Here is a 26,863-nt window from a genome sequence, read left to right as displayed (position 1 = left end):
GGCATTTTCCCCAGTGCTGCTGAGACTTATTTCATCAGCCGGAAAACAAAATATTCCTTATTTTATGTTTTTGGATGTCTGCTGAAAAAATATTCTGAAAAATATTACCTTCAAGCTGCTGCTGACTACAGTGATGCATTTCAAAGGTCTATTAATAGTGTGTGCTTCCACATGAGAGGCCAAATAGCTCTTTCTTGTTTCTTTTTGCTGTTTGTACATTAGCTGGTGTATGGTAGTGCTGTAATATCACCATGTGGCCAATGTGTTTCTCATTGCAGTGCTCAAAGGACATAAAGCCATCTTGTTGCTTGGAGGCTCCCTCACCCACAGCCACGTTCCCATCCCCACCAGGAGCGGATGCACCAGCACTGCCTCCCTCCCCATGCCCTGCTTCTCCTGCTCTGCAACCTGTGTGCCCCCACACCACCCTGCCCAGCTTTGAGCTGCCCATAGCTGCGCACAGCACTGGCTCTGACATCAAAACCAAGCCTGAGGGCTGTGCCTCATGCTGGGAATTGGGATTTCCCCCAGAAATGGTTACAGGAACCACTCCGAGTACCCAGAAGTATGGACTCACATGGGCCCTTTGTTTTCCAGCTATGTCCTCAGAAAACTGATTTGCATTTCCAGGACTGTGTTGCTCTTCACTAAAGATATACTCATACTCTTAGGAAAATGTGGGCTGAGAGGAGTGTGTCTTCACATGTCATTTGGTCCAACCCTGGCAAACACACGCTGAGCAAGATGCCAGGCACTGCATTTCACGGCTGCTTCACAAGCACCGTGTGGGCAGAGACTGTGGCAGGGGGCAAAGCAGGGGCAAGCCAGGTGAGTCAGTCTGGGCTCTCCCTCCTCCTTCCAGCCAAGGATTTCCTAGCAAAGGAACAAGAATCACCACACAGCTTGAAAAAATACCTCTTGTGGCCTCTCGAGCCTGCAGGAGATATGACTTTTATTTTCCACCGATTTACCTTTCGCAAGTGTTGAAAACACGCCTTTCCTATTTTTGGAACCCTCTGAGCTATTTCATGGAAGTTTCTTCACAGGGCCAAGGGTTTCAGCGACACGCTCTCCCAGGGTGTTTTCCTGCCCCGGGGTCCAGAGACAACCTCTGCAGTGGCAGCAGGTGAAATGAGAAAGCCTTCAGCATGCTTTGGTGAGGAAAATAGAACAAAAAGAGCTTCTTGAAAGAGAAAACTTCAATCCTAAATGCCATTAAGTGCTTGCTATCACATTCAAAGGTGTAATTCTGTCTGCTGGAGATAGGAGTATTAACTACAGGTGTCTGCTCAAAATCGAGGCAGTAAGAGTTTGATGATTCTCTGTCAGCTCCATTTCAGCAGGTTTGGATAGATCTCTTTTGTTGTATGTCTGGAGATCAAGAGAAGCTTTCCACCAGCATAACTACAAAGTGCAGTCTGTAATCTTTTTTCAGTCTCAGTTTTAAAAAGAAAATACAAAATTGAAAGAAAAAAAAAAAAGTGAGTTTTTCTTCACCAATGCATTTACCTTTTTCCAGCTGTTTGCAGCTTTAAATAGTTCTGTGAAAATCAGAATTTATTAAGATTCATACTGTACAATTTTCTCATATCACAGCTTAGATTAATTCACAATAAAAGGATGAAAAATGCTGTTAGGAGATCAGCTAAGGAACCCATTTCAATTGCCAGTAGAAGGCACTTAACTGAGGAGTCCAATAACGTTTAATATATCAGAAGGAAGAACATCCAAGCTATCTAAGGACTTTAAACCAAACTAAAGAGATTTAAAAATTCCTCCTTTAATATATATTTACCAGTTTATCTCAATATTACTTTATATTTTAATAGAAGAGTGTGTTGAAAATGATGTAAAAGCTGTTCTTTTTACAGTTGCAAGGAACAATCCCTGATAAAACCTAATCAAGTAAATGCCTTTAAAACTAAGACAGATATTTTCCAATGTTTTTCTATAATAGGCTTCATAGTATTTTTGGTACTGATCCTATCTGTAGACGTATCAGCGTAAAGAAATTAATTAGTGGATCATTTCCCAGCTGAGAGGAACCTATTGCTCCACCAGAGAACACCCAGTGGTTGTGTGGACTCTCAAATAAAAGTAGGGAATAATTTCACTGAGATTTTTGTTCATTAGCTTGCACCCAGGGATAGGAATTGACAACACAGGAAAGCTAGATATATGTGCTGCTGCAGAAGAACACTGCTCTGTGCAAGACACTTTCCTTTGGTTGGAGGCAGTTGTTGGAGTGTTTGGACTTGCTCCAGGTTTTGTTGAAATCATGGGAGAGTCCCTCTGGCTGGCACAGCGGGAGCTGCACTGACTCCTTGTACTCCAGCGTGGCAGCCCGTGTCCCTGGGAGAGCAGTAAATACCATTTGTCATCACTGTTTTTCTCATCTAACTTCCCTCCCACTTTTACAGAGCAAAAACAGGGGGGAAAAAAGTCTTGCTGGCCTTGTGGGAAAAAAAAAAAAAAGGAAAAAAGGAAAGAAAAAGAAAAAAAAGAGTGAAAAAGAAAGAAAAAGAAAGGAAAAGAAAGGAAAAGAAAGAAAAAGGAAAAAGCCTTGCTAGACTTTCTCCTGGAGGCATTTTTTATAGAATATTCTTTTTTAACATCAATAAAAATCAAGATTTCTCTTTGTTGAAAACTACTGTGATGATGGAATGCTTGATCCTTGCTTGATAATGAGGTGTATTTTTCACACTTTACTCTCTTGACTCTTTAAGTAGCTTTTATTAGTATAATTTATCCATTTTTTTCTGGCTTCCCACACACAGAGAAAAATATTCCATAGAGAATATTGTTTATATGCATTTATTAGTTACTGTGAATTCTAGTACTGCATTTCATACTAACCTTCAAAAAAATTCATCTTGCATTGCTCTCTTACAAAAGATCCTGCACATTTGCTAAGCGAGTATTAACTCACCTCCAAGAAAGTTCACTGAGAAAAAAAGCTGCAATTCAGCCAGCAGATATATAAGAGAATTTAACCTGTAGTTAATATAATAAGGCCTTTGTTGAGGATCTAGCATGAGCAAAAATAAGGCTTAATATTGCTCACCAGCTTGAAGTTGGGCCCCACCAAGGGAGATGATCTGATGTGCTTTGAGTTCAAACTGTCTTTGAAACCCTGCACAAAAAATGTGAACCAGCCATGCCTGGAAGAGTGTCCAGTCACCTGAAATTACAGCCAGTCCTGTTAGTACAAAGGCAATCTTCATTAGAAGGGATGTATTTTGTCCCACACAATAGACACGAGGTTTTATATTTCATAAACTGGTCTTTAACTTTTCTGAACCACCCCTCTTTTTTTCAAATATAGTTCAGACTTAACGAGGCTGGTGACTTCTCTGGCATCGGAGTGGAAATCACAGCTCATGACCACATCAGTTGCCTAATACCTCGAACAACATGCTTTTGTACTTCTTGTTTACATCGAATTTTTAACATCATTGCTGTTCATTAGTCTTCATAGATTATGATTAATACTCCCTCTCTTCCACAATTAAGTAATTTACCAGATGATAGACATTACAGGACCACCATACACTGAAAAATTGGTTTTGCTTCAACAGAAGTGAGTATCTCTTTGCTAATTATCAACAGTGATAGTTATGCACAATAATATAAAGCTTTCTAGATAGATAATGAGGTAGATTTTGCTTTCAATAATATCAGTGTAAATGCTTATTAATTCTGGCACATCTACACTGCAGTTCTTCCAGGTGTTCACAGCCATAGCTGGAGTAAATTTATGTTGTACAAGATGATGAAGAGTTGCCCTCAGCATATAGCTTTTAGGTCTATCACCTGTGACTGAGACACAAATTCACCGTTTTTTGTTTTTTTTTTGTTTTGTTTTGTTTTGTGGTCCATTGTGTCCAATGAGTCGTCGTTCATTAAAACATTACGTTTTCCACCACTTCCTCAGCTGATGAGGACCAATACAGAAATGGAAACATTCCTGGCACTTGGAAGTGAGACTCCAGGAATTCCACCCAAACTGATTGTCATTTTGCTCCTGAAGCACGTAATTGTGAAAAGGTCATTTATTAGGGCTAGTCACTGTTAAAACGAGACTTGGTGAAATCTTCCTTGCCATTATTTAACATATCATTAAAAGAATTGTGTTTCCACATGGATTATTTTCTTTTCTCTTTTTGACATTTGAAATTCCAGTGAAATACAAAGATGAAGGCACTCTCCTCCCCCTGGAATACTTTGCAAAGCCATTCCCTGAGCGTTGCAAAAGGGTAAGGATAAAGAATTGGTGCAAATTTTCATTTTTATAGTCTCTGCTATAGTTCTTCACAAGATATCACTAAGAGAAGAACTGGAATCCTGGGTTGCAATGGAAAGTTAAAGATCAGTGACCTTATTTGCCATGGCATTTAGTCAAATCTGCTTATTTCAGCAGCTGCTGCTGAGTGGCAGGTATGATGCAAATCACTAGTCATGAGTTTCAGTGGAAGTTTGCCTATGCAAGACAAGATGAACCCAACTGATTGTAATCACTGCTTCCCTCCTCTGCAGTAGACATTTGCGTTGTGACACACTGTAGCTGCTGGACACTGGCTACTATAATAAAAGTTAATTTGTGGGATGGTGTGGGCTGCATTAATTTTCAACGTGGCAAAATGTTAACAGTTGACCCAACCTTGGGCTATTGTTGTTTCATCAGGAAGCTGAAAAAGGAAGTAAGTCATGAGTCACATAAAAGACCATAGATAATAGAGAATTATTTAGGTTAGTCAAAGCAGACTCAGAAGCCTGGCGGGATATCAGAGTAACCTAAGAACATTAAGCAAAGCAGCAAGGTGGCAGCTGAAATTCTCTGTGGATGAAAAAAAAAAAAAAAAGAGAGATTAAGGCAGTTACCTCGAAAGAAGATGCAATTTATACAAGGTGCAATAGCATCCCTAAGAGATTGAAAGGAGCTTCCATGGCCTCTGCCCTGGTCTTCTCCCCAAGTCCTCCAGAGTGCTCTACAGACTGCCCATCAGGAAACCCTGCAAGAATAAAACGTCAGGTTTTAGGTTAAATTCCTGTCTGATACTGGTTGGATAAGGGATTCAAACCCAAGCTTCTGATATGTCACTGAGTATCCTAAAAATAAGGCCTTGGACTTTGAATTATGTTTTTATGCAAGAAAACAAAGAGCATGTGCAGCAGCTGCTCTACAGAAGACCATAGCGGCTTCTGCTGCCATGGGAAAGGAGCCCAGCCTGTCAAGTCAGCTCTTGCTGAGCCCTTTATTTGGCCATGAGCAGAAAAATATCAGCCTCTTGGATCCCTGCCAGGAGGAGACACTAGCTGGGTGTCACCTTGTCCAGGACATGTTGTATGTGACCAGGCACTGAGATAAAGAAGTAAGGTGAGATGGAGCAGTTCTCAACTTAGGGGCTTCAGTTCCCACGTTTTCCTCAACAACTTCTTTATATCCCAGGTCCACTTTTGCATCTAACCTTAAGATATTTCCTAGTGATAAAGAGGATTAGTCCATTTCTTAAACACGTATCCCAGAGTCGTGTTGTTAAAGGACAGTCATCCTCTTCAGCTAAAAAGTTTATAACAGAACTGCAACTCCTGAAAAGGGCTTCTGCTTCTAACCCAGTCCACAACCTGCAATAAATGCAGCCAGTGCCTCCCAAATGACAGTGCCAGGCATGTAAAAATATTCAGAGAGACACTCTGGGTTGCTGCTCTAATCAGCACTGCTGAAATTCACAGCCCAAGGGAAGGAACAGGGGCAGCATCCGCAGGTGGCATGCCTTGTGTTCCCCAGGGAGGTTTAATCAGCACCAAAGCCATAGCAGCCTCCTGGGGCTCAGCAAGCAGCCCTAGCCCTAGTCAAAATCCTGGCAGTGTTAGGCCAGCATGCCCCTGGCATTGCCTCTGCTCAGGGCTGAGTCACAGGACAGGGTTAAGCTGAGGGATTCATTGAAATAAGGTGGGGTTTGCTTCTGAGGTCAAGAACCAGAAACAGAGTGATAGGAGCACTTCAGCAAGCTGCTTCCATCGCAAGTCCAGGGTGGAGAGAAAAATCATCAAGAAAACCAAATCTTGACTAATTTTGCCAGCATGTTCCCTCCCTGAAATGGGGATAAAACACACAACTGAGACTTTCTAACTGAATGCTGACGTAATTTCAGGCAAATAGCCCACTACCCTCACAAAAGCAGTTCAGGTAGCACAACACCTTAAAGGACACCCAGCAGCAAATTGTCTCAGCTAGGCATGCTTTTGACAGCGACTCCTTATACAACCAGCTGAGCCATAAAAACTGCTGCGGATCAATGACATCAGTGCAACTTGCAGGCTTCCTTTAGATGAAAACCTCAGCGTAAGGAAATGATTTCAGAGACAACTAAACTCTGCCAGTCATAATTAGTAGGTTCCATTACACTTATTGGTGTATGCAACTAATTCACAGTAATTAACAGAATTATGCAACAGAACAAGCTCTTCTTTTTCCAAAAAAAGATTTTATTAACAATACTTATGTATTCATATTAGAAAACACTGTAGGTGAAATTAATCAAAATTCAGACATGGTTCAAATATAAAACATACAAGAAGGTGCAATAATATCACCACAGGCATAACCTAACAAAATAAATGCAATAGTGCCTCAAAATAGGGATTGTCTGAGATTTGCAGAAGCTTCTGTTTGTCTGTTTTAACAGCCACCACATAAACACAAATAATAAGACCCTCATAACACAGGCAGTGTAGCTCCATTAAAAAAATCAATATAAATATGCTGATTTATTCCCTAAGAGGATCTGGAGCACAACATAGTTGAAATTTCATGTGTCATGAAAAGCAATGGCTACTTTTTCATTTTAATAACCGAGTAGCTTATTCATTGCCTTTGTCAGAATACTTGTTGAAGTATCCCTATTCCCAATTTTTTTCATAGGATGAACCAGACTTAAAGTTTATACTTCCACCGTTATGAAAGCTCCTGAAAGCTTTGACTATCAAAGTGACTGTAAAGGGTAGTTTACTGAAATGATAGTGCCAAAGTATGTAAAATGGCAGGGCTACGAGCCTCTGAATACTCTTGTGAAAAAATCCTTTTCTTTAGCATGCATAATATGCCAAAAAAATCCACTACAGAGATTTAGCTTTGCATTCTCCTTAGTTATACTAAGAGACAATCGATTTTTTCAAATCTTAATTAATTTGTAACTGCTGAAATATTCTCCCAAGGCAGTAGTAACATTCCCCCATAAAAACATGGAAATCTAAATATGTGGCTTTACCAAAGTATTACTGTGAATACAACAGAGTAGAAGAACCAAACCTAGGTTCATTCTGCTTCTATTAAATGCAGTCCTTTATAAAAAGTAAGTTGGAAAAAAATGCAGTTCTGAAAGACAGAACTACATGTCAACGTATAAAACTGTGTAGAAACTATGTTACAAAAGAGGAAAGTGGAGTCAAGAAAGTGTTTCAAACATTCAAGTGCACATTTAGGTTTAAGACTTCAGGTTATGCATCTGAGGCTTTTTAATCAGTTTTCTCATCATCTTTCTGCGGAATACATCTGTTGACTTTTTCATGGCTGGTTTCTGACTCCCTGCTAAGAAAATAAAGAAAGTAGTTAGTGAAGCAGTGTGACAAAATTGTTACTACTGTTCATTGTTTGGATATATATATTTTTTTGTATTGTGCTGTTAAACCTGTTCACCTGATAATAACAGCCATGTCAGAAACTGTGAAATGCATTCTCAACACCCTATTCTCACACACTGTAAGGTTTAGAATGCCTCCACTTTGGCACTGGGCCCCTGTTTTGCTGTTCTTTTCCTGAGCAGGAATTAAACCCTGTTCTAGCTGCCCTGTAGTAACACCAGAATGGGATTAAATACCTCTCTAAATCTGAAAAAAAAAAACAAAAAAACAAAAAAAAAAAACACAACAACAAACTATTACTGCATTTATTTGGGCAACAGCAGTGCAAAGTCTAAAATATAACCGGTGCTTGTGGGGGGTGAAAATGTAAAATAATTTGGGTTCCTGCACTGAATGAGGTTTCACACAGATGCTACGGAGCGGTCAAAGGCAGCAGTTGGGTTATTTCCAGAAGAGCTTATGCAACTGTTTTCTTTTCTATTATAATCTTCTAAAATGAAATTGATCAGATACTTTTTCACTCCGAAAGCTATAGATCAATGTAAACAGTAGCTGCATATTTGCACAAGGAAGGTTAACTGGTCTCGTCTTTAGACTCAAGAAGGTAACAGGAAAGATACTGGGGAGGGGAACTATAGGAGCGGCAGAGAAGTGGATAAAGTTGCCTGAAAGATTTGGTTAATGTTGCTGTACACTCCCGAGCTATAAAAATTAATATGTATAGCTCAGCATTAATTAGTACTAATTATGCCCTCGACTATGACCTTTGGGTGACCACACCTTCCTCAATTTTGAAATACACAAGTTAGTGAAAAAGCTTATAACCGATCCTCTGGGCTTTGCAATCTGTTGCACCAGGAATGAGGTGGATAGTATTTTTTTTTAATGTCTTTCCTCCATAAGGAGAGGGAGCGAGGGAGAACCCCCAGAGCAGACCTGGCTGGGTGTGTGCAGGATGCTGAAGAGGCAGTTTCCTGCCTCCTCTCTCTTTGCACGCTTAAGCTGGAGCCTGGCCCTGCCATTCCCCAGGTAGTAATAGGTGCAAATTAGGTAATCGCTGGCACCTCTGATAGACCTAGCACGCTATTAAAGCCTGCCTTGTAACGCCAGAATGGCAGAGACACACTCAGACTTGTCAACCACAGAAATACTACTGCCATGAGTAACTGGCAGGCAGTATTTTCAGTTCTGAGGACTGTGTTCAGGGTAAAACCCCTGCCCTGCTGGAGCTCCTTGGCCACCAGCTTCAACACCCACAGATTTCAAAGCCCAAACCAGAGAATATTCTCCTGACTTAAGCCTTCTACACACCTTAAATACGGCAATACTTGGACACTGTAAATATATCATCTTTAAAAAAGAGCTGGGTTTGGTGTTTTATTTTTTTCTAAGGCTAGATATGTGCTAGATACAGCCTTATTTTTTTCCCCCACTTATATATATATATTTTAATATTGTACTTTGTCTGCTTCTTGACTGCTCTGGGAAGCAACATATAATTATGCTTTTCTCTCTGTTGTTGATTTACATATCAAATTAATTAAACTAGTGTATTAAGACTTGTAATAGCTGGTATGAACATATTACTGCAGGTAAAAGCACAACTGTTTTGACTTATAAGCACAACCAGTAGCTGATCTGAATAAAACCATTATGAAAAAAAAATCAATCATCTTTCCCAGCCCTTCCCCCCACAGCCACAGGAACAGTTGATTCAGCAAAAGTGATGAAGCAGAAATCTTTAGTAATGGGAATGGGAAATGGGAACAGGCAGCAGGGAATCAAGAGAGGATGGGAACTGATGAAAATGCTAAGGAAAAAAAAAAAGGAAATTGATTTCACATCTCACTTTAATCCTACTTTAAAATATCCAGAAGAAAGTGAGACCTTAATTAGTTTTCTCACTGGTACTGACCAGTTTAAAGACTGGTTCCTTGTGTGCTCTAGTAAATTAATTAGTCTTTTTGAGTGCCTTTCTCCACATTTCATTCAACAGTGGTGTAACCACCTCACATGACACTTTTCTTGTCAGAATGATTTAGTGTTGCATCTCACTTTTCCCTTCCTTTGAAAATACTGAGTTCCAAATTCCAAAAAGCATAGATTTATAAAAACAACAACAAGGTGATTAAAAGAACACTGTACACCTGTTCCTGATATCTGGATTGGTTTATCGGCTTTCATCTGATAAAATACAAAATAACAATAATAACAATAATCTTACCTTTTCCACAGACGTTGTAGCAATCTGTTTCAGTAACGAAGTTATTGTTATTTCCACCACAGCCAGTGTATTTGAACTCCTTACATGATTTACTCTTGGTGTCATAGTAATAGCGAGGCACAGAAGAAGTACACAATCCTTCATCCTTCGGGCTATAGCATAGCAAGGGACCAGCTTGAAAAGGGGGAAAAAATAAATAAAATTAAGTATTTTTATGACTGGCATATTCAAATTTACCCTACAATGAATTTGTTGGCTGAACACCTATTACTCCCATTGAAGTGACACAAGCGTTACCAGTGACTTCAGAGACTTACTGCATCTTATTCCTGTGAGCTGTGAGTTTGAGAAAGCACCAGACAATCCCAGAAAATAGGTTTACTAATCCACAAGTGAAATTCATCAGCTTTCCCCACATGCGGTGCTACACATGGGAGAGTTGTGATGTTCACATAGTTTAGACAGCAGGCTGATTCCACATTTACATACAGGAAAATAACAATTCCAGTGGAATTACCTCTAGATGAGATAGGCACTATTTTGTCTACCCTTGCTACGCTTTTGCCAGCAAATCCTGCCCACTTGCTGCAAAAAGTACAAAAACAAACCATCTTTCTCACAAGAATCATGTTTCATAATGCCTCAGCAAAGTCCTCCTTCTGTTGCTGGAGTCCTTTTACCAATTTATTAGATGCTCAACAGAGAAATTAAAAATAAGTCAGCATTCACCTACGAAAATGGTGACAATCTGTCACCAGCCAAAAATAACTTTCTCATCAAGCACTAATGAAGCACAGGCAGCAACAGTTTTGATCCGTTCTGGTAGCTCTCTCTTCTTCAAAGATACTGTCAAAGATAGACCAGATGTTAACCTGGTGATTAGGAAAACACTTGCCTATAGTCACCTGCTGCTAATTACAGAGAGACAGTGGTCAGACGAGGCAAAAAGCTTCTGGAGCTGGCAAGTGCCAAAAATTGCAAGCCACCTAACAGCATCTCTCAGGCTTGAATATATAAAGGCACTGCTCCCTTACATTGGGATATCAATTCCCTGCCCGTGACAGCCGCAGCGTCCCAGACACCTGCCCAACACTGATCTCTGACCTTGCTGCCCTTCAGGTTACACAGGCACAGCTCTCTGGAAGGCAAGAGACCCGCTGGGTGTTGCTGTGGGCAAATTTAAGGTCACAAGACTAAACTAACACAGCATTTTTGTTCTCTCAGTAGCAGGCAGCCGAGACCAGTGACACACAAAAGCCTGCAGAAAATTATAAGCATCTGTTTCCCAGAAGTCTTCAAAAATACTGCCGTACAGGTATCCAGAGGAAAATACCAAATAAAGTATCATCTTCGTATCGCTTTCAAAGCATCTAGTTTATTAAAAACTTGGAACAACCATTACTTTTCTCTGGCAGACAGTGGTCCACACATGACTGCAAATCTTGGAAGTTGTTGCCGTTCCCGTAACAGCCACCATAGATGAACTCCTCACACCTCATCGAGCTCAAGTTAAAGGCGTATCTTTTTATATGACCTCTGCAAGGTCCTCCGTCAGCCTCCATCCGGCACAATTTGGGCACTTCTGCAACGAAAACAGTTTCACCTTCAGTGAAAGCCGACCCTTTGCGTTCCCCGTCCCGAGCAGCGGTGGGTGGAGGTTGACACAAGATGAGACGCTGCTATCCTGCTTGTGGGCAAGTCCCCAAGCCTCAGACTTTAATAAAGCGGGACCAGCTTTGCAGGAGGAATCGGCCGCGTTCATCAGCGGCTAGTTATAAAACTAAATTATATTCAAAAATAATAATATGCAAATCCCTCGTGCCTCCTCTGACACAACTCCCTCCGGCCCCTCAGCAGCAGCAGCAGCAGTCACTCGGCTCGGGAGGGGAGGATGTGTGGGGAGGAAGGCTCCGCTCCCTCCAAGCCCCGACCACCCCGCCGCTGCCCCGGAGCCCCCCGCCGCCCCTCGGGGTGCCGTCGGGCCGTCCCCGGGACTCACTCTTGATGGTCCAGCAGCTCTTCTCGCAGTCGTCGAGGGTGAGGAAGTTGTTGGCGTTGCCGTGGCAGCCCCCGTAGGTGAACTCCTGGCAGCTCTGCGTGTACCTGTCGTAGTACCAGCGCGGCACCAGGGCGCGGCAGGGGCCGTCGTCGGGGGGCAGCAGGCAGGCTCGCTGCTTCTCTGCGGGAGACACGAGCACCCGGGGCTCAGGCCACTTCGGAGGCGACCCCGACCCCTCGGCAGCCGCCCCCGGGGCCCGCTCCTAGCCCTACCTGTGAGGCTGCGAGGCGCCAGGGCGGCGCAGGCCAGCGGCAGCAGCAACGCGGGCAGCGGGAGGCGGCGGCCGGCGGCCATGTCGCGACAGCGGGCGGCGGAGAGGGACGGACAGACAGACAGAGAGAGAGACAGGCGGACGGAGGGACGGACAGACAGACAGACAGAGACAGACAGACAGACAGAGGGCGGCGGGGTCCCCCGAGCGGTCGGCGCTGCCCGGCCCGACGGCAGCGCTTTATATGCGCCCAGACGGCTTCCCCGGGCCGCCTCCTCCCTCCTTGCGCGTGTGGTGGGAGGGGAAGGGCTGATTCAGCGGGGCAGCGGGGCCCCGATCACCCGGCCGTCACCGGGCGCGGCGGGATGCGCCCCTGCCCCGGCCCCAGCGCCCAGGGACGCCCCCCGACCCCCGTCGGGGAAGGCTCGGGTGGGGAGCAAGGGGGCAGCGGGGGGGGACCCGTCCCCGGGCTGCTCCAGCCGCCGTCGGGGGGCGGCGGGGAGCTGGCCGGGGTCCACGGCTGTGTCCCGATTTCCCCCCCCCCCTGCCCTGCCCCGCACGTTACGGGATGATGCGGGGAGAGGATTTCCTGTTAATCACGGAATCCGGGACGGGGCTCGCAGCCAAAGTCCGGCCGTGGAGGCTCCCGGTGGAGGGCGGCAGGACCCCGGGGGTGCCACCGGGCACAGCACCCACGGGTGCCACTCTTTTAATGCTGCGTTAACTCGTGGACCCCCAAAAAACGAGGTGCTGTCCTGGAAAACCCACGGTGCTGAGCGGGTGAAACCCCTGGGTAGGTCAGAGAGAGCTGGATTTCAGGAAATATCGCAGCTGGGGTTATCTGAAGATTTTTAACCCCAGCAGGCAACCCAGAGTGATGTGGCAGAGGAAGGGGTGAGCAGCGAGCAGCATGCGTTCCTTCGCTAATCTATGAGAGCCATTACATTAATTAGTGCTTACTCCAGATTTAATACAGTATCAGAGATAAGAGTGCCTGCAAATTAGTCACCGTGCTCTCCGTGGATAGCGAGAAGCTAATCTGATCTCCTGTTATTCTCCTCTCCCTGCACAGCCACAGTGCTGGACCTCCAGGCAGGCTCTGCTGTGGCCAAGGTTGCGATATGGGGCCCTCGAAATCTGTGGCCTGCGGGGACAAAGGCACAGTCCTTTGGAGTGTGAGGAGGAGGGCTTCACCGCACCCGGCTTATCTCAGGAATTCACTTTCTCTCAGTGTTTTCCTTACATCATGCAGGATTACCGCCTAGTTTTTGGACAAGGTTTTATTTTCCATAAAAGCAAGAAAGAGGAGCAAACTCAACCCCCCAAACCTAAGGGGGGTATGAATGGCACCTCTCTCAGTACTCTTTCAGAAACTTTCCTTTTCTCAAAAATCTCCAATTGCCAAAGGATAAGTGCTTGTTTTAGCTCAAAACCAAAAAGAAACACAAAGAAGCACAACAAACAAACAAAACTCTAGTGTGCTCGGAGACATTACCATGGGACACATCTGCCATATTTTATATATATAGCATACATATATATAACATGTCCTCTTTTGTGTGTGTGTGTGTGTGTGTGTGCGTTAAGCTTATTATGCACAGTGACTATAATAAAGCTTAGGTGCCTCCAGTAGGAAATTAAATAAATAAATAATCAAAGTACGTGTTTCCTATTTCCAGAGAAATTCAAAAGGGCATCTTTCTATTATTAGGGAACTCTCAAGTGATTTTAATATTACTAGACTAACATCCTTTGGCTTTCATCGGATTTTGTTGGAATTTCAAAAGGAGCCATAGAAATACCACTTTAAACAATAGCAGCAAAATGAATGCTGTCATGCTAATACCATTTTCCATTTCCTCAGTGAATGCACACACACAAATCAAAGTTTGAACTAAACCCACCTATCCATCAATACCACAGCACAGTGTAGCATTTACTCAGCTGCTCCTTTGCTGTAGCAGCAATCAGGTTCATTTAGATTATGAAAATATTTGTAAAAATATATGAACTAGAGAAACAGTTTATGTAGCGAGTGGCAAAAAAAGCCTTTTACTAACTGTAGTTAGCAGTTAGTAGGCAGAGCCAGCAGACAGCTCGCTGTAGTCTTTCCACCACAGGGTTATTGATGCCAAGCTGCAACTGTTCTGCTCCCAGTGACAGCCTCTGTTCCCCTCAGCCCCCTGCAGCCCACCACCCTGTACAGCCACCCCGCAGTGTGGGCAAAGGCTGTGCTGTGTAAGGCCAGCCTGCTCCTTCCAGCTGTTTTGGCTTGCACGAGGACCAGCAGCTGCTGGGCTTTGGGGATGCAGCTGCCAGTGCGGGTTGTGGGGCTGTGGAAGTTGCATACCAGCAGCTGGAGATAACAGCCGGAGGGATGGATGGGCAGAGGAGCTGATTTAATAGACTGGATAAAATAAAACAGATACAAACCCCAGGAGCACTATAGGAGCAGCAATGGAGGAGGAGGAGGTAAATGTTGCACTGTTGGCAGCTGCTTACCCCTGGTGGGTGGGGAGAGGACAAAGGAGCGTCTCTATGGCTATAGTCAGAGGTGGAAAGAAAGAGGAAGAACTACCTGCAGGGGCCTTGTAGTGCCCCAAACCCAGAAGGATTCATACAGGCCCATTTTAAGGGCTGCATCCAGGCCTGCAGCTTTGTTCAGTGTGAAGGGCTGTGGCTGTGTGGATTCAGCCTCTGCTGGTTTCATAGGAAAGAGGCTGCTAGGATCCGAGATGCCAGGTGCTGTACAAACAGGGTGGAAGGACCAGCCTGTTTGGGGTGTTTTGTGCTTTCTGAACCCATCAGTTCTCACACAGAGCACCCCCAGTCCTCAGCATCCATCACAGCTGCACGACCTGAGATATGCAGTGCAGGCCAGGCATGGCAGCCCTTTCACGCAGAGCTGCAGCCCTGCCTTGCAGACAAACCTACCAGCCTGGACACTTGACCCGAGAGCGGTTCCTTCCCTTCTCAGCCTTTTAGTCCCCTCCACTTTCAGTTTTAATGCGCGAATAGTGGGGAATGCACCCGAGCTAAACACCTGCTGCTGCCTCACCTCCGGGACTAGGAGATGCAGGAGCCCAGGGATGCGGGAGGCATCACCCTGTGGGACGGCAGGAGCGGAGGGAAGGCTGCTCAGCGCTGGGACTGGGCATCCAGCCGCATGAGCCCCCGGCCGGGGGGGGGGGACACCCTTCCCGGAGCCCTCCCTGTGCACGCAGCCCCGGTGTGAACGCCCCGGCGCCCCGGGAGCGGGGCCGGGCCGGACGGCTGGCCCTAATCCGGTTATAGGGGGATTAGCCCGGCGGTTTAAAGGCCGGAGCGGCTCGGGGAAGGGGTGCGAGGAGCGGCTCGGGGAGGAAGCGGCGGCCGCGGAGCAGCGGGACGGGCCGGGACAGCCCGGCGGCACCCTGTGAGTGAGCCCGGGGGCGGGCCGGGGGCGGCCGCCCCATAGCCCCGCCGCCCCACAGCCCCGCCGCCCCGCAGCCCGCCCGGGGGCTCCGGCCCCGGCCGGCCTCGCTGCCCAGCGGTAACCTTTTGTCCTCCCTCTTTGCCTCCCTCCGGGCTTCAGCAGCGTAAACCATGCCGGCCATCAACATCGAGGACCTGAGCGAGAAGGACAAACTGAAAATGGAAGTGGAGCAGCTGCGGAAAGAAGTCAAGCTGGAGAGGCAGCCGGTGAGGCAGCGGCCGCGGGGCGCCCCGGGACAAAGGGGGGCGAGGAGCCCGGCACCCCCCGGGAGCGGTGCCCGGGGCAGGATCGGGCGAAGCCGGGCGGGGCGGAGCGGGACAGCCCGGTCCTGCGAGGGGCAGGGGCGCTGGGGGCCGCTCTGCCCCCGTGTCGCCCTCAGGGACCCCCGGCCGCCGCCCCGACGTGAGGCTGGCACCGGGCTCCCGCCGCCCCCAGTCCGCAGGGGGAGGCTGCGGGGAGAGGGGGAGGCCCCGAGGGACCGGCACCCGCCGTTCCCGTGGCCTTGGGTGCGGCACGGCACGGCCCGGCACGGCCCCCAGCAGTGTGGGGGGAGAGGGAGAAGCTGAGCCCGTCCTCGCCCTGCCCGAGCAAGGGGCAGAGGCCAGAGGGGTGCTGCTGTAGGGCCGCGCTCCGGCGGAAAACACCGCGCTCTTCTCCGTCATCGACGCTTCTTCCCACGGGTGAAGAGGTTTTCCAGTGATCTTGGTGGTTATTGCTGTCTTTCTGCACAGTTTCTATACGTGGAAGAGCAGAACTGATCTCGCTCCATGATAAAACTTTTTTTTCTCTTCTTATTTTGCATTCCAGCAGAAGCAAACTCATCAAAGTAAACACTTCTATTTAGGACTAAAGCGCATTTATGTTAGGGGATCAGTGGAATTATTCATGCGAATTAGCTCTAGGTACTTAGCCCAGAAAACAAGAAAGCCACAAATACGTTTTAGGTGCCAGTTAGCTCTCAGTGGGTGTACGCGTTAGGTGTGGTATGGGCGTCAGCTCCAGCAGTGCTGAGGACCACACGTGCAAGTACTGCAGACACCTAGATTATCCCTCAGAGAGTTCCCAAGCAACTGAAATGGATGTATAGATTATGATTTTCATAACAAAAATGTAAAACCCTATCTAAATATTCCAAATAACCCAAAAGACTTTAGGGAAATAGGCATTTTCAAACCATCTGTAGTAAAGCACAGGCAATGTCCTCAATTTTACCAATGCGCTATACAAAGTTTCACCGTGAGAATTTGTGTTGTAGTTGTCTCAGTCCACCGGTAGCTCCATTACAGGTGTTACAGGGACATGGAAGTGCAGAACCCACTGTTGGCAATAGTACAGATGTTTACCAAAATTCTTCTTGACCCCTTCCTCTACCTTTACAGCTATGCCATGGCATAAGGTGCCCCGACTCGAAGGAATGGGTTTGCAAGGCACGGCAGAGCAAGGCACAAGTGTAATGGGATTTGCAGGTCCACATTCTTCTCTGCCCTAAGACAGCTAGAGATAGTTAGGTCTTATGCCATGCACGGTTTGGTGTGGAATTAACCGTGAGTTATTTCTGATGGCTTAGAGCCAGCGATACTGCAAGTAAATTCACTGTTTCTCTTGCCATCATTTTGCCTTTGCAGTAATACACAATTTACAAGTAAGGCGACAAACGGGCCTTAAATTAGAATTTAATGAATTCTAATTAAATTAAGTGCTGACTGACTGCTGTCTGCACAGGGATTGTGGGCAGAAGCAGGGCACAGCTGGGAGCGTGTCCTTAGAAGTGTCCCATATTCAGGCGCCTGAGGACAGTTTCTGCTGCCACAGGGAAGGGAAATGACAGGAGCGTGTGGTCAGGGATCCTCTGGAGCTGGTGGGACTTGCTTGTGTGCCCTCAGGCTCCACACCTGCTGTGGCTGCACCTGCTGCGTGCACTGCCTTCAGAGAGCAAACATGAACCCGTTCCTTCTTCACGGGCGGGTGTCTGTGCAGGCCTGCCCCACTGGGTGCTGCCTTGCTGTGAATGGCATGCAAGCTGTCACGTGTGTTATGCCCTTTCTTAACACGGCAGGGTATTTTATGAACCGCTGTTTCAATTAACCCCAGGTCACCTGTAAGTACATGCTTTCCTAGTTAGTTCTTGACCACCATTTAAGACGTGTGGCTGCTCCTGCAGAACTGCAGGGTGGGGGCTTGTGTTGCCACCGAAAAATCATTGTCGGATGTTTTATTTGGGAAAAGCATGTAAAGTTACGTATGCTTGGAAAACAGATACCACCACGTTGTGGATCTGAGATTTTGCTGTTCCTGAACACGTTGGCTATCAGACAGTTCGGTGGGCAGGTGAACAGGGAAAGATGCGAATTCACCGCGGCGCGGCTGAGATGCCCCCGCCAGCTCTGGCCGTAGCACTGCCATGTGTTTGTTCCCTCTCCAGGTGTCCAAGTGCTCCGAGGAGATCAAGAACTACATCGAGGAGCGGTCGGGCGAGGACCCGCTGGTGAAGGGCGTCCCGGAGGACAAGAACCCCTTCAAGGAGAAGGGAGGCTGTGTCATCGCCTGAGGCTGCCGGTCCCCAGCCCCACAGCTCCTTGTCCTACACGCTCAGGAGCAGATCATCTTCTCCTTTATTTTTTTTTTCCTTTTTCGTACAAAAAATAAATAAATCCCAAAGCAGCCTAGCCTGCCTCGCTCCCTCCGCACGGCCGGGTCCCTTTGCTTTCACCACCTGTTAACGGGGGGGCACGCTGGTTGGCACTCAAAAAACCTCCCTGCCCCTCGACGGCCTGCCTCGGCCGGGCAGGGGAAGCCTGCTGGGAGCCGAGCCGAGCCGTGCCGGGCCCTGCCAAGCCGTGCCGGGGCGGTGCAGGGCCCCCAAGGCAGGCCCCGGCCCCCGGCGGGGCGGAGCGGGGCAGGCGGCAGCCATGGCGCTGCGGGGCTGCGGGCGCTGGGCGCTGCGGGGCTCGGCCCTGCACGGCGGCGGCGGCTGCGGGCGGCGGCACCGCGGGCACGGCCCCGGCACGCCGCAGCACGGCGCCTTGCGGGCGGCCCTCAGGAAGGTACCGGGGGCGGCGGGGGGACGGCAGGGGCCGAGGCCACCTCCGGACAGAGCTTCCCCCTTCCCCGGGGCGGGCGGAGGCTTCCCCGGCTGAGCGGCCGGGGGCTCGGCTGCCGCCCGCCGGAGGGACGGAGGGAAGGGAGGAGGGAAAGGAGAAGGGAAGGGAAGGGCGGCCAGGGCACGGAGCAGCAGCCCGGGACGGGACATGGGGGCCCCGTGCCCCCGCTGCTGTGTTTGGGAATGCCGAGCGCCAGGGCGGTGTTTGTAGAGGGGTGCTAAGGGGAGTGAAAGTTAGTCTTGTTGTGGGATTAAGGCATGGGTCAAGGGAAAAGGAGGCACAGGGGGAGTGGGAGTTGAACGCCAAATGCTGCCCTGCAAGTGGTGGTGGCACTGGTGAACTCTGTGCCCATCAGTGAGGTCACTGGCACCTGCCGGAAGGCTGAAGTATAATGAAATGTGCCAGTCAAAGTTAGATAATTAGGTGCATTTATTTATTCGTTCATTCATTCATTCAGTTGGTGGAAAGTCCTGCGTTGGGGCATGCTGGGGGTGGCTGTCAGGGGGAAGTCAGATGGCATGGGATGGGATGAGACGGGACGGGATGGGATGGGATGAGCTGCACGTATGTGAGAAATCTCCCTGTGGACTATGGTGAGTGAAGTGCTGGAGTTCAGTACCGAGCACAAGGAGTAAGCAGCATTATCATAACAGCAGCCATACAGAAGCCTGATGTGCACTCAGGTGGGCGTGATGAAGTGTAAGGGGTTGTCCCTGATGACCCTGGAGATAAACTTTCAGCTCCTGCCGGGTCCTGCACCGTAGCTTTTTAAAACAGGGCACCCTGGATTGCCTGATGTTAGCTCCCTGTGACTGGGAGCTGTGCTGTTATGCATTTGATGGAAGCTTTTAAAAATGGCACGAAGAATCGTACACTCTTAGGATAAATTCATCCTTTTTCAACTTTCTCCTCTTTCCCAGTGCACTGTGGAGAAAAGATAGTGCGGCTTCTTCTGATTCATGCAATTCTTCAGATTTCTCTTTTTTTTTTGAACTGACTTTCATACTTCAGTGTTGAAACAGGATATTGCAAAGGCCATTTAATTCATAAAGCTTTCTATGACTAAAAGTAGGCCTCTTGGCCTTGAACTTTTGCAGTTGTGTGTTCATTTTCTGTATAATACAAAGAAACCTGGTGCACAACCAGTCTGCTTCCTAACAAATTAGTTTCATTAATCTAAATTCCTGGACCTGGTTCAAAGCAGGAATAAGCTGGCAGAGAAAGGATCAGTAAAAATGCTGCAAGTGAATCATCTTCTCTCACCTGGATGCCAAGTACAGGATTATGTTGCAAATACTGAAGTGTCAGGCTTGTGCTGAGGCCGTCTGTCTGTCAGCAGTCACCTGCCTTCCTCTGCCCTGTGTCACTCAGCTGTAGCTCTTCTTTTGCAGCAGTCTTCCTGCACGTGCAGGGAGGACAGCAAATACTGCTCATCGTTGCACTTTGCCTTGTCTCAGATCTGTGGCATTCCGAAATAGAATGAGGACAAGGCTTTAGTGAAGGCAGTCGTATGGATCTGGGGGGTTTGGAAGTCCTGTTTTGGCAGGGAAGGATCAGCGCTGCATGCGTGCCCGTGATGAATGTATTGGAAAAAAAAAATTACACTAAGCACCACAAAACCTGTTTCATCCTTGTCCTGTATTTTACAAAGTGGTTATATAACACTTGTTTAGTTTTTGTCTGATCGTATAGGGAAAAAAAACACACGCTAGTTTATGTCAAACCCAGTCTAATGTTGTTTACCCCAAAGCTTCTAGCAATCAGTGTTTATTTTGGCTTAAGTTAAAGCTGTCCCCAGTGAATTTAAGATAAACTGAAAAGTAAAGTCTTTGGGAGAGGATGACCACTCAGGATCTGTAACGCATTTTAAATTTAATGGTTATTTAATTTGGGCCACTCTTTCCACGAGACAAATCCAGATGCAACTACCAGAGAAATTAAAGAAATGAGCAGTGCAATTCCATTAGTGAAAACTGTTATTTTTTTGTCTCAATTTATTTTATTTTATTTTATTTTATTTTTTAATCTGTTGTATTAATGTATTTTAAACGATCTGTACTTTTCCAATTGTTCTGAGCAGGATGAGGAAGAGACTCCTGTAATTCCAGGGAGCTGTTTTTAGCACGGGTATTGAAATAACCTTGTGAGTGGTTTCCTTTACTACTTTATAGGTCACCACCCTTCCTCTTGGAAATTGAAAACGTAACTTTTCCTTACCTTGTTGAACAATGCTTACAATGCACTGGTATCCTACAGTTTAGTGCAGTAATTATAGTGTAACTGGCTTGAAGTAAAAAGGTTTAAGCTATTTTAGGTGTATGCATAACTGTGCGTATACGTATATGATATGTTCATGCACATATCCATTTTTGTTTTCCTCTGGCATTAGTAGTAAGAAGCTTTGGGAAACAGGTTTGAAAAGGATTGGCATATACTTCGAATGCATCTAATATAAATGAGATTTCATTTTGCATCTGGTGCTGGCTTGGTCTATTTACGTTGTGTTACATCTCTGTAGGATAAGAGGGATTCATGTGAAAGTGAGACTTCACCAAAGGACACCACTGGCCTTATTTGCCACACTTGGATTGTATGTCTGGCCCAAGTTATTAACAGTGTCAAGAGTTTCTCTCCATTACAATAGATATTTTTACAGGAATTAAAGCCTCTTCATATTAGAGCATGCAAAAGCTGAATTAGATATTGATTTTCACTCTAACTTTCTAGTAAAATTGCTGTAAACTTTGTAATTTTTGTAAAATTATATGTCTATTTCTGACATTCTACAAAATAGTGAAAGGTACTGGATAGAGTTGGCTTGTTCATCTTTTATAGCAAATCACAAAAATACAGCAACAGAACAGCCAAGTAGTTGGCTGCTGGTATTACAAATAAATCACTTAAAATTACTTTCTCACTAAGTTGAGAGAGAGAAAAGGAGAGAGGAAGGATCCAAAATAAGCCGCAAAATACCCAACTGGGACCTCTAATTTTAAAACACTATTTATCATGCATTTGAGGTAGAAGTTTAGGCAAGGAGACAGTTAATAATGTGACATTTGTAAGCCTCACAGCTTTTGCACTGAGTGCCCTTCTATCCAAGGCAAACAACATGGAGCCCCCAATTCTGGGGTATTTGCAGTAGCCTGTGTCATCTTGTGCCTGACAGAAACATGTTGTAAACATTTTGGGGATAGATCCCTTGCTGGTATGAATAAACACAGAAATATCATTTGCTCCTGCCAAGAATATCTGGCTGAAATTTAACAGAGAGGAAATTTTCGTAATTGATTTTTGTCGTTATCGGAAAGGGCAGCTGGGATATACCAGCGCAATAAGAGGTACCACTGACACATTCAGGAGTGCCATGCCAAAGAGTTGCTTTTAAATCAGAGTTTGGGAGAATAAGAGAAGGAAAACATGAGCTTCAGCACACTCGAGCAGATCCTGAAGAAAGCTTTTTCCAATCACCAGAAGAATGTCATTTAATACACAACTGCTTTGCTGTGTAGCAAAAATGCAGAAAAGGCAGTATAATAAGCAGCATGTTTACTTGTTGCACAGTGCCAGAGCAGTGCGTGCATGTGAGACTGCAGTTGCATTGCCCCCCTCAACATTATTCATGTGAGAACAAGTTTCCACTGCATATCCTTAGTCCTCAGTGAGCATCTTCTAGCAGGAGAACTGTGCCTGAGGGATATTTTTGTAGTTCAACTCCAGCTGCTATTTTCCTGTGTTGTTGTCACACCAGAATGGAGTAGGAAATGCAGGTATGCACTTCAGACAACTAAAACCCTGCCCAAATAAGCAGTTTATGACTGAGCAAATGTCTGTGTTTTACATAGGTCATGCCATGATGGTTCAGAAAATGTAACCTTGTTTAAATCGTTTTGGGTCCCATTTGTATGGAAATGTGTGATTAAATCTCTCCCCCTGCCCAGTGGGCACACTGATGAACATAGCAGCTCCCAGCCAGGTGTCCTAGTGCTCTGATAGCTGTTCTTTCAGCTTGTGTTGTTCTGGACTTTGACTTTCTGGCAGACTTTTTTTTTCCTGTTAAGGCTGTAAGGGAGCATGAAAACCGACCTCTGGCTCCAGTCCCTGAAGATCAAGTTTGATAGGTGGGCACTGAGGGATTATGCAAGGACACTTCCAAGACACTTGGTGTGCTGCTTAAAATTATTTTCTGTGCTACAGCCAGGCTTGTGCATCTAGTCAAGAATCATTGTATTACCAACCTACTTTAAGAACAAAAGATCCTGGGTTACTTGGTGATGCCATCACCTGAGGTTTGTGTTTCCTCAAATGGGTTTCAATGTTTAATTCCTAACTTCTCATAAAAAATTAGAGCCTTAGTTTCTCTGTAAGAGTAAGTCAGGACAAGCTTAATGATTTTAGGTACTTTCAGAAATACCATTTTATCTGCAATCTGCCATTTTATGTACTGCAGGCTTCAAAATATGCCCTGTAAACTTGAGGTTGGGCAAACTAGTATGGGTGGCAAGCTGTATTCCTGAAAGTGCCAGAAACATTTGATACATCAAGGTGCAGACAGTTGTGCTGGGCTTTGAGGAGAAGGGATCAATGGGGAAGCCAAACTGTTCAACTTGAAGCTGTGCTTGTTGGTGTCTGGTCCTGAGAACCTGGGGAGCATGAGCTTGATGAAAGCTAAAGGACTGAAAGGCTGGAGTGTGGGAGGAGAGGTGACCTCATGTGCCTGTGACCACACCTGCTGGTCCTTGGCCTCCGTCACACTCCAGAACCAGCAGGATTTTGTCAGGGGTTCTTTTCTTCCTCTGCCAGCATCTCCAAAACTGGCTGTGGGCAGGAGGCTGGATTGGAGCAGTGCTACAGTGTTTGAGAGGGGAGCTTCTCCTCAGGCAGATCTGGTGAGGTCACAAGTGTTGCTGGTAGAAGTTTGCAGTGGGATAAGAACAAGGATGTACATCATGATTGAATTTTCAAAGACAGAAGTGGAAATTAGGAACATATCCCTTATTCTTGAGAAGAAACCAACCTTCCCCAGGGTAAGCTGTAGATCACCTCATATGGAGAGAAATGTGGAACGTTTTATTTCAGTTTAGCTTTATCCCAGCCACAAAGAAAATGATAAATGGAAAGTAGATGGAACAGGCACATGCTGAGTAAAAATGTTTCCCATGATGCTGGAGCAATGTGGTAAGTAGATTCTGTGTAAGCTTCTTGTGGTTGAGATGACAGTCCAAATCTCTTGTTGATGAATCAGTTTTAAGAACTAGCAGTCCTTCAGTGGGGTCAGCTGTTTTAATCTGTGAGGATACCCCAGCTCAGCTGATACAGTAACGAACATCATTTAAGTGCCAGCACATTTATAAAATGGTGTAAGTTGTGAGTCTCTGGTGGGTTTCCATTATTTCCATCTGCAATTTGGCATATGCAGAGCCATGCTTTGAATAGCTCCACAGAACACTCTTCTTTGATGCAAGATTAAGAAAAGGTAAAGGCAAAAGGGGAGTTAGTATTGGTTCTGAATATATTTTATCTAAGGATTCATGATGTGAGTCACCTGGATGCAGTCAGTAAACCTTGTGTTATGCCCAGGACTGTTTCTCTGGGTGCAGGTGTAACAGCACAGATACTCCTGCCTGAACATGGCTCAGTGATGTGCTAGGAAGTCGTAGAAGGAGATGTTGCTTGCCACTTCTGGTTCTAATTGGTGAAAAAGCACAATGAACACCTGGAAGGTCTGCTAATGGAGGTCTCCTGAAGAAGGAAGTCTGTCAGTCTGGACAAACTGTATAGCCCAGCCAGCACTTCATGTAATGTTGCTCAAAACAACCAATCTCACCAAGTGTTACCCAGTTTTCATGTTGCATTTCTACCTAGGTACAGTGTTAAGTGCTGAGCCCTGAGCAGTGTGTGGGTGGCACAGATGGATAAAATCCAGGGGTACATGCCTCTCAGGTTGGAAACTATTGTACATTTTCATGATGTCCTAATGCTTTTCAGCAGAGAGGTGGCCTGAAAATGTGTTTTGTTCATTCAGGGGTGTAATCCAGAGCAAATACGAATAATCACGGTTCTTAGGAATAGCATTTGTGGTCACTGTGGCTGAGTCTGAATCTAGTCAAGTGCTGGCTGTTTGGAGGTGGAAAAGGGAGTTTCTTTGATCTAGTTTTTTCCCCATAATGATACCACATGTGCACAAAAAGTCCCTCTGACCAAAATAGAGGGAAAGAATATGAGCTTTACGCATTCACATTAATAACTATGTAAGTCACAGGGATAGCACAGCAGTGGGTTTGGAACAAGTAGCTGTATGGATGAAAGTTCTGATACTTTAAGTATTCTTCTCGAATCTTTTTGTTTCATAACCAAGAAACTCTGTTTCTGCTAAGAAGAGTTCCATTTTCAAAACTCAGAGATTCAGAGAAGCCTGACTTGTCTCTGGCTGTAGATTGACATGAGGGAAATACTGTGGCAGTAATGAGGAAAAAGCATTATTCTCTGCCCAGGTAGAAATTATATTTTTATATGCCTCTCCTTGGATGCTATACATGATTATGTTTATACAGGGTATATACATGTAAATATATTTTCTAGATCCCTGGGAGAATTTATAGTTTTTGCAAAAAGGTCATGGTAAAAGGAACAGAATTTATTGTCCAAGAAGAACACAGAGCCTCTCATGGCTTAAACCCCATGATGCTGAGAATCAGAGTTAAGAAATGCTCTTTTTGCTGGCATATTACGTTGCTCATTATGGTGTGGTTGAATGGAGGATACTCCAGATGCTACAAATGAGACAGAGGAATAAATAAAACCTGAATGGGTTCAAAAGAAAGAAGTTGAGAAATTTCCCTGGAACATACAAACATAGTCAATTTCCTGATCTCAGGAGGCTTTGCAGCTGTATTTCTTTCCTGATTTTGCTGGAGGGCAGGATTCAGCATGGTAGTTGCAGTTCTTGGAGTCCAGAAAAGGAGGCAATTTTGAGATCCCCCCTTTTTCTACCATGTTCCTGAATAGGGTTGTTGAAGGTGTTGTGATTGGGACTGTGCAAGGGACTGCAGAAACTCCCAGGTATATGCAGGAGGGGTTTGTCCTTATGTGCATCCCTGCTTAGCACTGCATTCCCTGGAGGACTTGTAGGCTTTTAAGTTTTAGGTAAGCAGTGGAAAAAGCTTTGTGGTTTATTCGGGGTTGACTTCTGTTGTTGATTTATTTATTTATTTATTTATTTATTTGCGTCCTGAACTAAAAACTGTAGCCAGCTATGTGGAACCAAAAGATCTGCATTATTCGAATTTTTGAAACAATAATCAGCTTTACTTTATGTATTATGTATGCTGCAGGGAATTGTATCACAGTGAAAGCGAAGAAATGCAATGATTTAAACAGAAGTGTGTCCAATTACAGCCAAATGAATAGAGCAGAAGAAATTGCATTATACTCATAATGTGCATGCTTTTCTTGCTGGAAATAAAATAGATGGGGACAGGTATGTTTTATTATATAATGAGATGTTGCCAAGTCTTACATTATAGGGCTTTTCCCTCTGCTGATTTTTTTCCCTTTGGGAAAGGGAAAATTTAATTTAGTAGCAATTTGTTCCTGTATTGGCTGATCTCTGCAGTCTTTAGTACCCAGTGCTGTAGCAGATTGCATGATTCCTTGTTGCCTGTGGCATGGCTTAATTGAAGGTACAAAAAGGAATTACGGCGCTATAATTAATCAAGTTTAAACATGTCTTCCCATTTCTGTCTTATATTTTCGAGCACTCGGGAAATTTTTCTGCTTTCCTTTTCTCTGAGTCTACTGAATATTGGTTTTGAACCCGCTGGGAAGCTGAGCTCTGGCCACAGCTATGTCTAAAGGCAGAGGAGAAAGGCGGACGTGAGCCAGGCCTGTTCACCCTCACTGTGCCGTAACGGACCAAAAGTAAAAGTTTCCTAACATACCCGAGGTGCTAGCAATGACTTGTTATCTGCCCTTTTCAACCACCTTCACAGCAATGAGCTGGAGTGACTTTTTCTCCTTAACTTTTAATGTCTCGAGCTCAAATGCTGCCCATTGGGAAAGGGAAAAGAGGAAAGCTGAATGATCTGAAACGTGTGTACTTATGTTTAAATGAACCCACGTGCACAGGAAGGGGTATATATAATGTGCC

General features: G+C 45.6%; 3 protein-coding genes across 5 annotated transcripts in view; 2 read left to right on the top strand and 1 right to left on the bottom strand.

Moving 5' to 3' along the window:
- Nucleotides 1-6,468: 6,468 nt before the first annotated feature.
- TFPI2 (tissue factor pathway inhibitor 2) lies at nucleotides 6,469-12,402 on the bottom strand. 2 transcript variants are annotated; one of them, XM_027450793.3, is made up of 5 exons: nucleotides 12,140-12,402; nucleotides 11,868-12,047; nucleotides 11,271-11,450; nucleotides 9,869-10,042; nucleotides 6,469-7,588 (listed from the first exon to the last, which is right to left on the bottom strand). In XM_027450793.3, exons 1-5 carry the CDS (start codon nucleotides 12,219-12,221, stop codon nucleotides 7,488-7,490), a joined length of 717 nt encoding a protein of 238 aa, XP_027306594.1. In that variant the 5' UTR covers nucleotides 12,222-12,402; the 3' UTR covers nucleotides 6,469-7,487. The 2 variants fall into 2 exon arrangements, with proteins under 2 accessions (XP_027306594.1, XP_027306592.1); XM_027450791.3 differs by having other exon boundaries at nucleotides 6,469-7,591; nucleotides 12,140-12,385.
- A 2,958-nt stretch (nucleotides 12,403-15,360) lies between these two features.
- LOC101794407 (guanine nucleotide-binding protein G(I)/G(S)/G(O) subunit gamma-11) lies at nucleotides 15,361-18,279 on the top strand. 2 transcript variants are annotated; one of them, XM_027450799.3, is made up of 3 exons: nucleotides 15,361-15,553; nucleotides 15,713-15,819; nucleotides 18,036-18,279. In XM_027450799.3, exons 2-3 carry the CDS (start codon nucleotides 15,724-15,726, stop codon nucleotides 18,159-18,161), a joined length of 222 nt encoding a protein of 73 aa, XP_027306600.1. In that variant the 5' UTR covers nucleotides 15,361-15,553; nucleotides 15,713-15,723; the 3' UTR covers nucleotides 18,162-18,279. The 2 variants fall into 2 exon arrangements, with proteins under 2 accessions (XP_027306600.1, XP_027306599.1); XM_027450798.3 differs by having other exon boundaries at nucleotides 15,363-15,553; nucleotides 15,716-15,819.
- A 207-nt stretch (nucleotides 18,280-18,486) lies between these two features.
- Nucleotides 18,487-26,863, top strand: part of LOC101799835 (probable acyl-CoA dehydrogenase 6) — an 86,243-nt gene continuing 77,866 nt past the window's right edge. The window contains exon 1 of the mRNA XM_027450794.3: nucleotides 18,487-18,657. Coding sequence (XP_027306595.3) covers nucleotides 18,523-18,657 — 135 coding nt within the window. The 5' untranslated portion in view covers nucleotides 18,487-18,522. The remainder of the gene's footprint in view (nucleotides 18,658-26,863) is intronic.

The sequence above is a fragment of the Anas platyrhynchos genome, chromosome 2 (genome assembly GCF_047663525.1).
Source record: "Anas platyrhynchos isolate ZD024472 breed Pekin duck chromosome 2, IASCAAS_PekinDuck_T2T, whole genome shotgun sequence".
Classification (NCBI taxonomy): domain Eukaryota; kingdom Metazoa; phylum Chordata; class Aves; order Anseriformes; family Anatidae; genus Anas; species Anas platyrhynchos.
The sequence above is the reverse complement of the archived record's forward strand: the minus strand, read 5'-3'. Positions and strand labels throughout refer to the sequence as shown.

Bases quoted from the DNA above. Each gene is read 5' to 3' on its own strand.
- TFPI2 (XM_027450791.3), bottom strand. From the start codon at position 12,221: ATGGCCGCCGGCCGCCGCCTCCCGCTGCCCGCGTTGCTGCTGCCGCTG. The intron at 11,451-11,867 runs GTGAGTCCCGGG...TTTTCGTTGCAG, and splicing joins GAGCTGCTGGACCATCAAGA to AAGTGCCCAAATTGTGCCGG. The intron at 10,043-11,270 runs GTAATGGTTGTT...CCCCTTTTCAAG, and splicing joins CCACTGTCTGCCAGAGAAAA to CTGGTCCCTTGCTATGCTAT.
- LOC101794407 (XM_027450799.3), top strand. From the start codon at position 15,724: ATGCCGGCCATCAACATCGAGGACCTGAGCGAGAAGGACAAACTGAAA. The intron at 15,820-18,035 runs GTGAGGCAGCGG...TTCCCTCTCCAG, and splicing joins TCAAGCTGGAGAGGCAGCCG to GTGTCCAAGTGCTCCGAGGA.